The sequence below is a fragment of the Pinus tabuliformis genome, chromosome 4_2 (genome assembly GCF_031772625.1).
Source record: "Pinus tabuliformis cultivar Carrire ecotype Pingquan chromosome 4_2, CPIR1, whole genome shotgun sequence".
NCBI classification, from domain to species: Eukaryota; Viridiplantae; Streptophyta; class Pinopsida; order Pinales; family Pinaceae; genus Pinus; species Pinus tabuliformis.
The window spans coordinates 138,530,451-138,548,642 of record NC_142304.1 but is presented as its reverse complement, the minus strand read 5'-3'; the positions used below and the strand labels follow the sequence as shown (position 1 = coordinate 138,548,642).

The 18,192-nt window shown below is 38.4% G+C and overlaps 1 protein-coding gene across 1 annotated transcript in view; it reads right to left on the bottom strand.

Annotated features, from left to right (window-relative positions):
* Nucleotides 1–18,192, bottom strand: part of ATLIG4 (DNA ligase IV) — a 495,731-nt gene that overhangs the window by 51,965 nt on the left and 425,574 nt on the right. The window contains exons 23-24 of the mRNA XM_089428338.1: nt 5,199–5,338; nt 4,870–5,031 (exon numbers count right to left, since the gene is read on the bottom strand). Coding sequence (XP_089284464.1) covers nt 4,870–5,031; nt 5,199–5,338 — 302 coding nt within the window. The remainder of the gene's footprint in view (nt 1–4,869; nt 5,032–5,198; nt 5,339–18,192) is intronic.

Sequence of the window (18,192 nt, the reverse complement as noted above, 5' to 3'; positions counted from 1 at the left end):
TAATCAAGGGCTAAGATTAACAGGGAGTTAATCCTTGTCTTCTTCTAGAAGATTCACACTTGATTTAATTAATACCCTTTAATTAACCATATTTCCAAAGTTTAGACTTAGGGAACCATTTAAAAAAGGTTAATTATTTTAATTAAATTATCTCTAGGTGGAATTTTCCCAAACGATTTCTGGGTATTGAAGAATGCATGTGGCTTAGCCTCTCTGCAAAATCTCGAGGCGAAAGCACATCCGATGCTACAGAAATCAACAGGCACAAACTTGAAGGTTGCATGGTTAGATGAAAACTCACTAGAGAATTTGTTGAGGACCAAAAGTTATTGATGACAGATATAAGGAACAACTTGAAGACATAAGTTGGTGTCTACATTTTTCCAAGTTGGTGCTCAGCTAGGGGATTGGTGTCTCGTATAGGTTGGTGCCTACATTTGCTGAGTTGGTGCTCAGCTAGAAGAATGAAATCTATTGTAGGTTTGTCCCTACGAAAGTTGTAAGTTGGTGCTTACTTTGTACAAGGAAGTTCACAAAATATCTAAGTTACCGGATCCGTCAAGCTCGGGTGTTGGATCTGCGGATCCCCGGATCTGATACGGATTCGGATTCGGATCCGCTGGGATCCGCTTGTGCAAACATGAAATTTTTACGTACAACAAAAACTAACGTCGGCCTAAGTCAACCCCTTTGCGGAAATTCACTCTTAAAATTCAAAATTCTATGCATATTAAGAAAGGTCGCATAATTTCAATTAAGTTTATTAGATTCGGTCGGAATGCACGGTTCTAATAGTTTTTTGTTTCACGTGTTTTTAGATGGGTCTGAAGGTCATGTCATGAAAAGTGCCCTCGGGTTTTCCTCAAATGCTCTGTCTTTCACGCTAGAATGTGCCCTCGACCCTGCTCGTCGGGTTATGCTATCAAATCAATGTTGCACAAAGCGGGAGCGAAGCGGAAGCGTTTTTTGGAAGCGGGCACGCCGAAGCGTCATTTTCCAAAAATCTAGGAAGCGAAGCGTCCGCGGAAGCGTCTGCTATATATATATATATATATATATATATATATATATTTTATTTTTTTGCATTTATACTCAAAACAAACATCCCAAATACCAAATTAATTGTAGAAGACATGAAAACATGCATATTTTTGCATAAATCAAGATAGATATAACATCCATTGTACATTAATGATCTAGAATCTAGATTCTTCTCCTTTTGTCTAGCCTTTGCCTCTACCTCGATTGTCTAGGGATATTAGTCAACATTGCCCAATTTTGATCAAACTACCTAATTCAAGACTTAAAATATGGTAGAAAAAGCTTAACATGTTTGATCGATGATTTTGACTTGATTGAAAGGTAATTTTTTGCTAAGGGCGTGCCGCGTGACAAAGGAGTTCAACAATTAACACCACCAACACCAGGGTACATATAGGGCTTGGTGCTCTTGATTAAATGCTAATTGCATACCTTCATACTTGATATAATCTAATGAAATGCCACAATCCCATTGATCCTGAATACCTGAAAACTGTTAAGTCTGCTAAATTTTGAATAGGATATGAAATTCTATTTTCTCCATATGAAGTCTAATGAGGCTGGAACCACTCTCAAACATTCTGAGTCATTTCATGGTAATGTTAAAAATTTAAGTAAAAGGATGAAAATGAAAAATAAAGGAGAATGTCACTTTTACTTTAAGAATTTAACATTACCATGAGGGAGCATCTGCTATATTTATATTTTTTTTTGCTTTCATTTGTCACCCTAACCCAAGGTGGACCCACCCCCAACAAGCAAACTCACCTAAAATTTAAAAAAAAATTGAAAAAAAAACGATTTTCTAAATGCTTTTCCAGAAGCTTTTCTGGAAGCGTACGGAAGCGTCTGGGAAGCGTCTGGGAAGCGCCGTACGAAGCGCGCTTCGGCGCTTCCAAATTTCCAGGAAGCGTCTAAAAATTTCGGAAGCGCGCTTCCGGCCAAGCTTCCTAGGCGCTTCCGTACGGGACGCGCTTCGGGGCTTGGAACCGGGGGGGGGGGCGCTTCGTGCAACACTGTATCAAATGCTCTCTCTTTCGCACTAGAATGTGCCCTCGATCCTGTCCGTCGTGTTATGCTATGAATGTGCCCTCAAGCCTGTTCGTCATGTTGCGCTGTGAATGCTCTGTCTGTCCTGCTGGACTGTGCCCTCATGCATCAATTCACTGTGTTCTCTCTCTGACACCATGCTCCAATGCGTCCTCAGTTCTCATAAATCAACCATGGTGGTTGCCAATACACTATGTTTTAGCCACGACTAAGTTTAAAAATAGCTTGTCGTGCCACTATGTTCTAGCCACGACTATTTTAAAATTAATTTTTAAATAAATTGTGAAATAAATGTAATTTACATTATATTTTTATATTAATGTAACTTTCTATAGTACTTGTATATATATAATTTATATATTATTATTATATAATAAAATGAATATATAATTTGAGAAACATTAAAAATTATTATCAATTATATGTATTATAAATATTATATAGATATAGATATTCATACATATTTTTAAGTTTTAAAATTATAAAAATATGTTTATATTTATTTGTACTTGTCGTTTCCTAATGTATCTGGATCCTGGTTTTTCCAAAACCTGGTGGATCTGTATCCGGATCCTGGTAACTTATTAATAACTAGTAATTAATGTTTCAATATTATGATACATTAATTTTAATATATTAAATTAATAATTATTTTTTCCATCTGAAATTAATAATTATTTTAAAAATATTACATAGAAGTTTTATATTTAAAATTTTAAACAGAAATTATAATTTTTTTATTTTATACAAATTTAATTAATATTTATAAATAATATATTAATTCTGATACTATTTATCTAATATATCTAATATTTATTTTTATAGGTACTCTATATAAAAATTATATATTTAAAAATTAATATATGTTTTTATTTTATTTTTATATAAATTTAATTTTTAAAAATTATAAAATATTTTATATTGTTTGTACTTGCCGTATCCGGATCCTGGCTTTTCAAAAAACTAGCGGATCCGTATCCGAATCCGGATCCGGATCCGAATCCGTATCCGAATCCTGGTAACTTAGCAAAATATTTACAAAGAAAAATGGTACAAATGTTTCTTATGAAGATTTGTGTTTCATAATTTATGTCCATCAACTGTGTTAAAAGATAAAAAGAGTTAAAAATAATGAAACACTGGTTCAACCACCCCCCCCCCTTCCTCAGTAATTCAAACACATTTCATGCATGACTTGATAAAAAAGAGGAAAGCTTAAATGGGTGATGATTTCATGTAAACTTGTAAAGGAAAACAATTTCAAATGTGTAAAAATGAAAATATAACTGGGCATTTTATTTCATATCTCTCGTTGCAATTACTCTCTTGAACAACAGGATTTGACTTTATTAATTTTAAATAGGAGGAGAAAGGAGGCGATATGGATAACCGTTATTGCTGCAAGCGAAGTTCTTCAAATTTTTCATATTAAAATCTCATGAAAATGAGAAAACTGTACTGTCACTAATCAAGGATCCAAGAAGGATGACCTAGGTCAGCACATCCAAAACACAAAGAGCAATAGTTTTCCGAAGATTTTTGCATTAATCAATGTCATGAAATTCCCCTAGTTTATTAACTGGACAGATTAGTTTCCATCTTTAACTTCAGCTTAGGTTTCTTACCTACTTTGTTCACCAATAATATCTTGAACAGAAAAAATTCAATTTATTAATTTTAAATAGGAGAAAGGAGGCAGTTCACAAAATATTTACAAAGAAAAATGGTACAAATGTTTCTTATGAAGATCTGTGTTTCATAATTTATGTCCATCAACTGTGTTAAAAGATAAAAAGAGTTAAAAATAATGAAACACTGGTTCAACCACCCCCCCCTTCCTCAGTAATTCAAACACATTTCATGCATGACTTGATAAAAAAGAGGAAAGCTTAAATGGGTGATGATTTCATGTAAACTTGTAAAGGAAAACAATTTCAAATGTGTAAAAATGAAAATATAACTGGGCATTTTATTTCATATCTCTCGTTGCAATTACTCTCTTGAACAACAGGATTTGACTTTATTAATTTTAAATAGGAGAAGAAGGGAGGCGATATGGATAACCGTTATTGCTGCAAGCGAAGTTCTTCAAATTTTTCATATTAAAATCTCATGAAAATGAGAAAACTGTACTGTCACTAATCAAGGATCCAAGAAGGATGACCTAGGTCAGCACATCCAAAACACAAAGAGCAATAGTTGTCCGAAGATTTTTGCATTAATCAATGTCATGAAATTCCCCTAGTTTATTAACTGGAGAGATTAGTTTCCATCTTTAACTTCAGCTTAGGTTTCTTACCTACTTTGTTCACCAATAATATCTTGAACAGAAAAAATTCAATTTATTAATTTTAAATAGGAGAAAGGAGGCAGTGTGGGAAACAGTTAATGCTGCAAGCCAACTTCTTCAAAATTTTCATATGAAAATCTCATGAAAATGAGAAAACAGTATTGTCACTAATCAAGGATCCAACATGGATGACCTAGGTGAGCATATCTCACATCCAAAATACAAAGCACAATAGTTTTCCCAATTTTGTTGCATTTATCAATATCATGAAACTCCACTAGCTTATTAACTTGAGAGATTAGTTCCCATCTTTCACTTCATCTTAGGTTGCTTACCTACTTTGTTTACCATTAATACATCAGATATCTTGTGGCCAGCTACGAATTGAAGGGGAATCTATAATATATGTGCATGTGTGTTTGTGTTTGGAATGTATTCAGAAAAAGATTCAAGTAAAAAAGTGGTACGAGTCTTTTGTAGGTCCATACCTTACTAGAATTGATTTGAAATGCACTGCATGCTCAGCTGTAGAAAATATGATTGCATGTGTAGCATCAGCTAGACAGCCAGTCACAGAACCTCCATGCATTAAAAACTCCAGCTTTAACCTTCTCAATGTGAGTTCTGAAATTGTTTGAGAATCTATGTTTCTGACATATGAAATAAGATCTAGTAAGTCCAGAAAATTGACATCAAGCTATTAGAGAAAACATTGAAATTGACAAGAATGTTACCAAATTCCAAAAATATGATCCAACACAATTAAGCCATTTTTACTATTTCACAATGTTAATTTAAAATAAACAAGGGATCTTACATGGAATGAATGGCACGATGAAAATAACTAGAGCAGTTATTGAACAGGCACCACTTGTTACTCGGGCAATACTTCTTTTTGTAATGCTCATTCAATGTAATGGTTTTCAAAACTTTTGATTCCTCTAGATTATCAAAGAGCTGTCCACAATAAAAACAAACTAATAATTATCCTTCTGCAAATAAGAAATAATAATACATTCTTCAAGATGTTGACCAAGATGTTGTGCTTCTTTCAACCTTTAACAAAAAAGAAACCAAGAAGGCCCTAAACCCTCCAAACACCCCACCACCCACTTACCCAACACGCCACTTTACCAGCAGGAGCCAATTTTAATTTGGATGTCTGCACTATGCCCAAGGAAGAAAGGGGTCTTGGTTTGATTGATTTTGCCTCTGAAGGAAGTGTCTCGGTAGGCTAAGTGGGTGGTGCAGTTTTTGGAGGATCTGCCAACAAGACCCAGCTTCAATAGCTTGAGCAACAATTGCAGACTTAATTTTGGTCGAAGTATGGTGGTGATAAGATAAGACAAGATAAATGTATTGATGTCCAACACTTGACCACTAAAGTAGGTCAATGGGAATATATAAAAGCACTAATGTTGTTCATATATAAGAGCAAGAAGCGAGAAATAAAATAGAATGGAAGTCTGATTGAAGGCTGCTCGGAAGTGGAAGCAGGAGCAACAATTTTCAGAAGCTTCCAAGTAGGGAGCAATTTTGGGAGCATATTATATATATATATATATATATATATATGTCAACAAAAGCATGTAGAATGATGAATTAATTATAAAAAAGCATAAAAACATGGATTGACCCATATAACATCAATCATCTAGTAGTTATAATCTTCATCAACCATAGGTTCACAACCTAAGTTACCGGAAATGTCCCTCCAAAACCCCAAAAACGTTGTTCGACGTTTCGGAAACGGAAACAGGTATGATACGACATGAAAACGGGATGGAAACGACACAGAAAAGTTTCAGTTTTTTGGAAACGCGAGATCCTATTTCTGAAACGTTTCCATTTTTTTGGAAACGCAGAATCCTATTTCTGAAACGTTTCGGGCATTTTTAAGGGTTTTGGATCCATTTCCAGAGTTTCTTGACTTGGATATGACGTTGAATGCCATGTCTCATATGACTTTATTTGATGAGGAGGCACCAATAATTGCATCTTCAAGTGGACATGGCAGCAGTGCTCCCACTCATGGAGAGGATCCAAATGATGATGTGGAACTTAATTACATGGATGAAGACATATTTGATGATATGTAAATGTAATTTATGATGATGCTTTAAACTTTTGAACAATGAAAATTGAATACCATAATATATCATATGATAGTAGACTGCCAGTCACAATTCATTTTGTAATTTGCACTATGTAGTGTGCATATAGCATTATTAATTTTGGTGATGATGTTGATGATTGAAATTGGAAACAGAAACTTGATGATATGTTGAATGTTATGATAATCACTAATGATGATGACAATGTTTATGCTGAATTGATGATGATGATTTGTTTATGTGGATTTCATGATGATGATTATGTATTTTTAAATATAGAATCTAGATTCTAAAAGATGAATGGTAATATAAAAGTTTTATTTTGTCGCGTGTGTGTGTGTGTGTGTCGTTTCCTTGCCATATCGTATCCATATTTTTTGAAAATTTGTCATATCCGTTTCAAACCCCGTTTTCGTATCCATTCCTGTATCTGTTTCAGTGCAACTTAGTCCACACATTTTGATTCTCATCAACCTTAAAGTTTCAAAATTCAATATATAACATTTGTCATCACTGAAGTTGTACTCTACCATTTGTAAGCTAACTTATATCGGTGAATTTAAAAGGTAGAGTACAATACGAAAATTAGGGAGAGGATAATAAGGTGACATGAGATAAAAAAGTAAGGTGTTTTTTAGGAGGTTTGATGGATTAATTTACATTATCAAACAATAGGCTCTTATCCATGATTTAGATGTGCAGATATGCTATAGATAAAAAACACATTTCATTTAAATATTATATGAAAGTTTTGATTGTATATTTCAAAATATTCATTAACAGGGAGGAAGAACGATACATTAGTTGGGGTATTCTCTATCCTTGGTTGGATATGGATATATTTAGAAGGCATCCCATCTAATTAAGAAAAGCGGAATTTGTTGAATTTTTAGACAAGGTCAAAGAGCATTAAATAGGGGCCAACATATGCCAATGATTTCTATGGTTGACCTATTTTGCTACCTAAGTTTCGGCCAACCCATCTTCATTTGACAAATAGAAAGTATTTATAATCTTGTTTTGGGCTCATCTTAATGTTTATTTGTGGTTTATTCAGTGCAATAGTGCACCACAAGGCTGATTTGGTTTAGTTTTAGTTCATATGCTAGCATATGTTCAAGGATCAGTCTATTACAGTGAAATTATGATGTCAAAGAAGAATTTACACCAGGTTGCCTATAGCGAAATTTCTAGAGGCTATAACATATTGAAGCACGACAACATTTCACCACATTTTAATGACCTATTAGCCTTGATTTAAGCCAATATGGGCTGTAATAGGTAGTGTTTTTTCATAACAGTATATATAAGCCAATATGGGTCGTAATAGGCAATGTTTTTCATAGCAGTAGATATATGACCTGTTACCCACCACCAGTGGGTGACACCCATAGCAAAGACTTTTTCTCCTAGATTGTCTTCAGTCGGCAACCAGAAGCCCCCTTACAGCCACCAGATAGTTCGATGTGTCACCATCTCCGCCACCCAAGCTAGCCAGTATGTGCCCTCGCCCATCAGTTATGATCATATGTTTGAAGGTGGGCCTTCCAACCCCGAACGTATGACCTTAACTATGTAATTGGGTATTGTGCTTACTTATCATGGACACTTCTAGGCATGGATTGGTGGGGGGATTCAACAGAAAGAATGGGCTTGGTTTGTATTCTTGTCATTTTGTCCACCTTGGTGGTTAACCTTGTATCCTAGTCCCATGCGATCTCCTTGTGAATTTTTCAACTATTGCAGCAACTGGAAATTATTCTTCTAATTGTAACTTAATTAACAATTTATTTTCCCACACAAACAATGGATAATTCTCTACTGCAATTTTCACCAACTTAAATTTTGTAGAAGATAAATTGGAAACTGAGAAATACACTAGCACACACAAAAATTGACACAATTATTTTTGGACAAATGTCCCTAGAAAAACCCAACTTGGGAAAACCGATGCAGCAACTGAGGGTTTTAATTATTAAGTAGCAGCGAAATACTCTGAGTACATTTTGAATGCCAAATATTGTATATCCAACAGAGAAAATATTGGAAAAAATATTCCGAGGGAAATTACCCTCACTCTGAGCAATCTCGACACTTGACTGCCTCTGAAAAGAAAGCCATCCAACTAGCCTTGCACAGGCGTTGCGTCACCTCTACAGAGTCCCTCAATGCTACAACTCAGAACTTCTGCAAATCAAGTTGTCCTACCTGCTGCTAACTGGGAAACTGTCTCTCCAACACTCTGGAAATGTCTTCGGGCTTTTAGAACTGATAACCAACTTCACCCCAGCAAAATCGAACTACCCTCTGAAGCTTCTCATTGCCTCTGCACAACCTCCTGGAGAAATTTCAGCCTCTCTACAATTTACTCACCAGATCTAGAAAAAGATACCTTCGGCTTCACTGTCCCTGCCCCTCTTTGCCTTTGGTTCCTTCTCTGGCTCGAACTCTTCCAGCAACTATTGCTGCTCTCTGGAAAATTGAACTCTTCAAGGAAATCGATCTCAAGTGTGTGTTCTCCATCTACCCATCGACCTCTTATAATCTCCAGTTGGGACTCCAACGGCAAAGATTAAACCTTAATCAATGGTTGAGATCATATCTGGATCGGCCTGTGTGAGTTTCTAGATGATTCACATCTTTCTCAATTAATACTGATTAATTAACCACTTTTCCTAAGTTTAGACTTAGGAAATATTTAAAAATCGGTTAATAATCTATTTGAGACACTTCTAGGTGGAATTTCCAAATACGATTTCTCGGTTATGGAGAACTCTTGTGTTTTAGCCTCTCCAAAAAGTTTCGAGACTAGAACACCTCTAATGCTACAAAACTAACACTCCCTCTTAGCGAGGAAGGTGCTCTAGTGCTGCACTATTACTGCTGCAACACCCTGTCTATGTGTCACCCCCTGTAACGTTCTTAATGTCTGGCTATATTGCCCACCAACTACTATGCAACTCTGATGCTACATCTATGCGGATGCTGGCACCACTATACTGTTTCCACCTCTGCATCTGCACTGCAACTCCCTCTCATCTGTTGTTGTTGCAGCTGCAACAACTGCAACTAAGAAGAATTTGAACTAATGAATCAACTGTCTATGTATTGCATCTGTCTCCTGAGCATCTGACTGCTACTAACATTTGCACTGTCTACTGAAGAAGCTGTGTTGCTGCCAACTCTGCACTGAGCCACCTGCTCTGTTGTCAACACTGCACTGCGCTTCTCAGCACCTGACTGCTACTTGTCTGCAACTGTCACTATGGATCTGATTGCATCACTGACACTGATCCATACTGCTACTAAATACTGTGGGCCCCCGTAGCAAGGTAATGATCCATGAGAAGGACACCTCAATGGACCCTGTCCAATCCTACAGCGTGAGGACTACAACTCCATGTGGCCCCACCTCACTCCTAGAGGTATAGCTGCGAACATTGTGAAGTCTTCCTCCAACCTTGAGGACAACTTATCGTCTCTGCAGACGCTGCTATCTGGACCTGCTTCTCCTACTTGTCCTTCTTCCTAAGAGGACATTGCGTACTATAGTGACCATATTCACCACATCTGAAGAACTTGACCTTTGACAAGTCTTTCTTCTTCTTTCCCCTTGTCCTTGACTAGGGCCCTTCAATGCAAGGGCCACATTCTCCTCTTCCTTCTCACCCTTCACAGGCTTGTTGTTGCTACCACTGATGGTAATCTTGACTAAAGCCTGCCTCAACTCCTCCTGTTGCAGATCGGACCACATCCTATCCCAGCCAGGCATTGTATCTCTACACAAGATACTTTGGAAAAACACCTGCCAATCCTCGGAGACATTGTTAATTGCCAATCGTATAAGCTCTGTGGGTTGGGGTGCCTCCCCAACGGCTGCAAGCTGATCTTTGACCTCCTAAAACCTCGTGAGGAAGGGATCTATGCCTTCACCCTTCTGCATCTTGATGCTTCTCAGCTTCGCTTGGAGAAACATTTTCTGTTGCTCGGAATAACTCTAATATAGCTAGGAAAGACCATCCCACATCTCCTTGACAGTATTCTTGCCAGATATATGTGAGACTATATGATCTCGAACTCCATCCAAGATCATCCGGTTCGCCTTCACCATATCTTTTTTGTACTCCTTGAGTTGATCGACATCTGTGAAAATTCGAAATCTCAAATTCTATTGCAGCAACTAGAAATTATTCACCTAACTGTTCTTTTTAATTAACAATTTATTTATTGTTTCCTTCAGCGAATATTGAATAACTCACACTGCAACCTACAAAAACAAAACTGCAGAAGAATAAACATTGGAAGAAATGCTAGCACACAAATAAATTTACACGGTTATTTTTGGATCAATGTCCCCAGAAAAACCCAACTTGGGAAAACCGAAAACTGGTGCAGTAGTGAGGGTTTATTTTATTATGCAACAGTGAAATCTGAGTACATCTGTTGATGTCAACCTGGCAATCCAAACAACAAGAAAATCTAACAAAAATATTGAAGAGAATTATCGTTCTCCCACAAGCAATCTTCGGCTCGACTTTCTCTATCAAAAACTCGACCTAGTGGACCAATACATCAGCACCTACACTGCTTTGCGTAGTTGGAGACTGAGAAAATCATCTCTCCAAGATTCTGGCACTCCTTCATGGCCTCTAGAACTGAGAACGGTCTTTCTTCTCTCCAAATCAAACTGCCTGACTGAATCAACCCCTCAGCACTGCCTCTCTGGGATAATTCGACTCACTTGTTGCTGCCTCTCGATATCTGGAAAATCTTTCCTCCGGATCACTGTCTTGCCCCTCACTCACTGCATCGATCTCACTGGCTCTCTCTCTGGCAATTAACTGTTTCTACTCTGGAAATTGATCTACTCATGAAATCGAACTGCTCAAGTGTCTTCTCCAAGTGCCCATCGACTTCTTTTTATAATCCCTTGTTGGGACTCCAATGACCAAGATTAGTTCTAAATCGATGGCTAGGATTAACTTGAAGTCGATCTATCTGAGTTTCTAGATCATTCACGCCTTGAATTAATTAATTCAGGTTAATTATCCTATTCCCTAAAAGTTTAGACACATGAAATAATTAAACTCTGACTCATAATCTAATTAAGTCATTTCTAGGAAGAATTTCCAGAAATGATTTCTGGGTTTTGGAGATCTTTTGTGTTCTAGCCTGTCCACAAAATTTTGTGGCTAGAACACATCTGATGCTACAAAAAATAACACTCCCTCTTAGCGAGGAATGTGTTCTAGTGCTCTACTGCACATCCTATGACATCATCCTGTCTTTGCATCATCTCATGTTACGTTGTTGATGTCTGGCAATACTGCCCACCAATCACTGCACAACTCTGATATACATTGCATCTGTGTTGTTGCCAACACTGCATCTGCACTGCAACTCCCTCTCATTTGTTGTTGTTGCAACTACAACTGATAAACATCCTAAATATTGAATCAATTGTGATCAGTATGATGCATGTGTCACCCAAGTCTCTGACTACTACTAGTATTTGCACTGTCACTGAAGAATATGCACTGTTGTTGCTAACTCTGCATTGTGCCAACTACACTGCTGCTGCTAACTCTGCACTTTGCCAACCGCACTACGCTCCCCAATATTTGACTACTACTAGTCTTTGCATCTATTACTCTAGCATTTGACTGCATCCACTGTCACTGATCCATCCTGCTACTGTATACTGTAGGTCCATGTAGCCAGGTATTGATACGAGAGGTGGACCCCCTCAACTATCCTGCCCATCTATACCACTCTAGGGCTAACACACCAAATCTCCCCACCTCACTCCTAGAGGTATGTGAGCAAACATGGTGAAGTCTTCCTCCAACCTGGAGGAAAGCCTATCGATCTTTGTTCATGTTGCCTGCTAGTCTTGCTTCTCCTCCTTGTCCTTCTTCCTGATAAAACACTAGGTACTATAGTGATCGAGCTCACCACATCTGAAGCACTTGACCTTCGACAACTCCTCCTTCTTTCTCTACTCCCCCTATCCCTAACTGAGACCCTTCGATGCAAGGGCCACATTCTCCTCCGCTACAACTGATGGAGCTCTTCAATAGAGCTCGTGTCAACTCTTCCTCCTGCATATCGGCCCACATCATGTCCCAACATGGCAAGGTATCTCTACCCAAAATACTTTGGACAAACACCTGCCACTCCTCGGAGACACTATTTAGTGCCAATCGTACTATCTATGTGGGTTGAGGTGCCGCCCCAATAGCTAACAACTCATCTCGGACCTCCTGTATCTTGGTGAGGAAGGGGTCTATGCTTTCCCGCTTCTGCATCCAGATAAGCCTCAGCTTCTCCTCTAAGTACATCTTCTGCTACTCAGAAGTGCATTGGTACAACGTGGAGAGAGTCTCCTGTTGGAATTTCTATGTCTAACCCATTAGAAGCCCTTCATGTACTTTCTGATTTATTCCTACCTACTTGTTCTGTTAATTAACAAGTTATTTACCATGTATATACTAGAAATAAATACAAGTGCATGCTCAACACATTACAGATCATCAACTGAAGGAAACGGAAACAAGCACACAAGTGACATTGTTGTTTTTGGACTAATGTCCCCAAAAAAAGCCAATGCAGGAAAACTGATGCAACTATCTAAGGGTTTGATTTATTAAGCAGCTTCAGAATACAATCTGGGTGCCAAATCCGACTCATCCAACAGAGAAAAATCTCAGCAATAGTACCTCTCTACTAGGAAGCAGATATTCCGCTGAAACCCTTGTAAACACTTCGACAGCTCCATAGCTCCAATCTGCCCCACGAAACCCCAGCGTCAGCCTCTAGGGACTGTGTCAGCCTCTCTCTGGCCCAGTGTTAGCACAGCGTCACTCTAACTTGGCCTGCATTAGCCTGTGGAGGCAATGTGTCAGTCCTCTGACCATATGCGTCACCCACACTGGCCCTTTGAGGCATTGCGCAACTCATGGCTACCTCTGCATGAGCCCTGGCTAGCTCTGTGTGAACCCTTCGCTACTTTTGCGTCGCTCTCTCCAGCTACTGCGCTGATCCTCCCAGTGCTATCTCTACTTCTCTACTTATGTATTCACTGCCCCTTAGCTACGACTCTGATCACTCCCTCAACTTCCTCAGCAAACCCAACCCTAGAAAGTTGAAATCTTGATCTCTTGGTGTGTTCTCCAAGTGACCTTCAAGCCTTCTCTTATACTTTTCTCGTTGACAAATCAACGGTCGAGATTAAGTCCCTAGTCAATGGCTAAGATTAGATCTGGCTTGATCCATGATTTTTGGCCCATTCTAACACAGTTTTATATTAATTCACATTAATATTTATTTTCCCTAAGTTTAGACTTAGAGACAACATTAAAAATATTAATTATTTTAATATCTCCCAAACTGTTTAGAATCTGCCCAAACCCTTTTTGGGTATTGGAGATCTCATGTGCCTTAGCCTCTCTACCAATTTTTGTGGCTAGAGCACATCCGATGCTACCCCAAATCAACATCTCCCACATCTCTCTGGCAATTCCTTTGCCAGCAACGTGTAAAACACTGTGATCCCAAACTCCGTCTAGAATCAACCTCTTCACCCGCACCATCTCCTCTCTCTACTCCTTTAGCTAATCTGCATCTTGGGGTAATGCTACCATTGCATCAATATATGTCTTCAGGCCAAATTCATCTAGAAGGAAGGACATCCTTGCCTTCCAGATGACATAGTCGGAAGCCCCATCCATCCTGTCCTGATCTTGAAGCCCAACAGTGGCCATCTCAACAAATGTTGAAAATCTCCTCTTCCCTTCTGCTCAACTATTGCTAGGCTATTTGCACTCCCTTCTTGAGTGAGAAACTCTACTCACAATCACTGTTGATATGCAAGGGAAATTGAACTTCTTCAGACTAAAAGTTACCTGAAGAAAATTTTGTTTCTCTCAACGCTAGCTCTGCTCTAGCAAACTATAGCAAAACTACTGCATCCAGCTAGAGATTTACTTTGCAAAAACATTGAGTTTCTCTCTCTGCCTCTGGAATCCCTTGATCTAGAGAGATCAAACTTTTCTGTCCCTCACTCAAAAAAATTGAATCTCCTCAAGAAACGCGGCCTCTCGACAAAGCAACTGTGTTGCCTCTAGGGTTTCGATTTGCTGCCGACACTGAACAACAGAACTCCTTCCTTAGCTACTGAGCTCTCCGACTAATCATTTGGGCTCTGATACCATGTGAAAATTCGAAATCCCGAATCCTATGGCAACAACTAGAAATTATTCACCTAATTGTTATTTTTAATTAACAATTTATTCATTGTTTCCTACAACAAATACTGAATAACTCACACTACAACCTACATAAATAAAACTGCGGAAGAATAAACATTGGAAGAAATGCTAGCACACAAATAAATTTATACAATTATTTTTGGACCAATGTCCCAGGAAAAACACTACTTTGGAAAACTGGTGCAACAGTGAGGGTTTATTTTATTATGCAACAGTGCAATCTGAGTACATCTATGGATTCCAGCTGGCAATCCAACAGCAACAAAATTTGAGCAAAATATTTAAGGGAATCACCCTTCTCCCACAAGAAATCTCTGGCTCGACTTTCTCTATCAAAAACTTGGCCCCTTGGAGCACTGCGTCAGCCTCTGCATAGCTCGCTGGATGGCTTGCTTCAGACTGGGCTCTATTGAAGTCATTTTGCCTCTAGATGCTAATAAAATCATCTCTCTGGCCCTCTGGGACTCCTTCCCAGCCTCTGGAACTTAGAATGATTTTTCTTCTCTCCAAAACGAACTCCTTGACTGAAGCAACTGCGTTGCCACTCAGTGTTGCCTTCCTGGGATAATTCAGCTGACTTGCTACTACCTTCCCGGATCTGGAAACTCTTTCCTCTAGATCACTGTATCTGCCCCTCACTCACTGCTTTGATCTCACTGGCTATCTCTCTAGCCGGTGACTACTACTACTCTGGAAATCGATCTTCTCATGAAGTCGAACTGCTCAAGTGTCTTCTCCAAGTGCCCATCCACTTCTTCTTATAATCCTTTGTTGGGACTCTGTTAATTTTAGGTATGTTCTATGCTTAGAGCAATTTATTTCAATTTTCACAATTAGCTCAATATCTTTTCCAGATTAGCAATCACATCAGTGTAATCTTAAATTGCATATAGAACATAAACATAAATCACAAAAGACAAGCCAAGACAAGAGGACACAAGGTGTGGCGCTAGCCAGGGACAAACTTATGAAGATCGAACCTAGTTACAAATTTTTCAACAAATTGGATGCACATAAGTGAAATTTCTGTTGATTGTGGGGTTGTTTTCCAGATCTGATATGTTTGTTACAGCCATATAATTTCACCTACAACAGTGATAAAATCACATAATCTTGGCCTAATAATCAATTTACAAGCATATTCTATCATTGGCATTGTTTAGGCTTTCATCTATTGCCATATTTGATCATTATTTGAAGGTTGTCATAATAATTTAAGGGCTGATACTGCATAAAGGTCTGATATAAAATTTACATTGGTGGTAAAAAGTCATCAAATTTCACTTAGCTCTTGTTCCTTGCATCTTGAGCATATTGTATAAGAATTTTCTAGTGAAATTGCGTTTCTCTCCTTCTTGTTGTAATCATTTATTTATTTTCTGCCCCATCTTGCATTCCAATGCATTTTTTCATCATTGGCATCCATTTGCATTCTTGCATTAACAAACACAAGTGCTCTAACTGAGTTGATAATTGTTTTAATGAGATTGGCTTAACAAATAATATTGTGATTAATGCTCTTGTTTCTCTATGCTCTTCATTAATAGCTCTTTTGGATTTGTAATCTAAGTCACTCTTGAAGCACTTAATCAGATTTAATCATAATTGTGATAAGCGATCTAATTGTATCCATAAGGACAGTGTTTTTAAAACCGGAACCGGTGACCGAACCGGTCCACCTAATGAACCGGTTTACCGACCGGAACCGGTCTAACCGGGACTGGTTTGGTCTAAACGAACCGGTTTTTAAAAAATACATTAAATAATTAATTTTTAATGAAACAAAACTATTTTTAAGATGTAAAACCATGATTCCAAGCCAATAGAGACAAAATATGCAAAGTTTGCTCATTTATATACCATGCAAAGGTGAATATATCAAAATGGCACCGAGTGCAATACATATCATCGACAAAATAGCAAAATACATAAGAAATGAGGCTCTAAATGGCCTATAAAGTCCAAAAACAATGCTGCAAGCTATGAGGCCATTGGCCTACTACAAGTCTACAGTGTACACATGATCAATCATCAAGTCCATCACCACTACTAGACACATGATCATCATCAGGAGCTACATAGACATCATCTGGTTCAGAGTCTGAGGATGCCTCTGCCTCATCTGCAACATCAGTATCAATGCCACCAATGACAATAGAAGTGGACCTAATGGAAGCACGAGTTTGTCGACCTGCACGACTAGTGCCTTCCATTGGTTCCTTGCCTTTCCTTAATGCCGCTACTGATCCTGGTTCTGATGCCGCCACATAATCTGCCTCATCCTCCGCTAAAGCCATGTCGATATCAAAATCAACCTCAAACACAGGATCTTCAGTCTCCTCCACCCACTCTGATGTTGGATCAATATCGTCCAACACAATGGGATCTAGATCAGGTGATTTGCTCATCATTTGGTTCCTCCTCAGTCGAAGGTTGTATTGCACAAAAACAAGATCATTTAACCGTTTTTGTTCCAAACGGTTTCTCTTCTTCGTGTGTATGCGCTCAAAAACAGACCAATTGCGCTCACAACCTAAAGCACTGCAAGTTTGACTGAGGACTCTAATTGCAAACCTTTGCAATTGAGGACACTGGCCACCAAATGACTCCCACCAATGTGCTGCAAAGAAAAAGACAATAATTAGTAACTTAGTTTATAATTTGAATTGTAAAGAACGTAAACAATTTTAACTTGAAATGAAAAACAAAATGGAAATTGGAATTGCTTACCTGGTTGGTCCACATCTCTTGCCATCTTTGCCAAGTTTTTGCCAAAAGTACCACTTGCTTGATTGAAAATAGTAAGCTGTCTATGTATGTCCAACTGGTCTACATGGTTAGGGACCATGCACTCCAAGAAATCAATCAATCCAGCTCTGACCTCCCCATCATGCTGATCTCCTAGCCGATTTTTATAGTGATACCTTGGGTTCAAAAAATACCCGGCTGCATGTATAGGACGATGGAGTTGATTGTTCCATCTGTTATCAATGATCTCCCATATAAGGCCATATTTAGCTAACCTGTCATTGTAAGCTGCCCGTATCTGCTCCTTTGCCTGATCCATAGCTTCATAAATGTAGCCCATGGCCAATCTTTCCCCATCCACCAACCTTAGCACCTTAACAAGGGGCTCGGTAATTTTCACAAGCTCTACAGACCTTTTCCAAAAATAAGTGTCTAACACTTTCTTTTTGGTGTCTTTTCCATCTGGTCTACGAGCCCACCGAGATTCAGACCATTCATCAAAGGAAAACATTTTCTGCAAGTTTCTATGTTGACCATTGAGACATGGCAACGTGAGGAAGTGAGTTGCAAATCTCGTAATTGCAGGCCTAACAAGCTCTTTGCCTCCAGTGTGTTTCCTCATTAGGCTCAATACCCATGAGTGGTTGTAAATGTATTTTGTAATGCACTTGGCATGCTC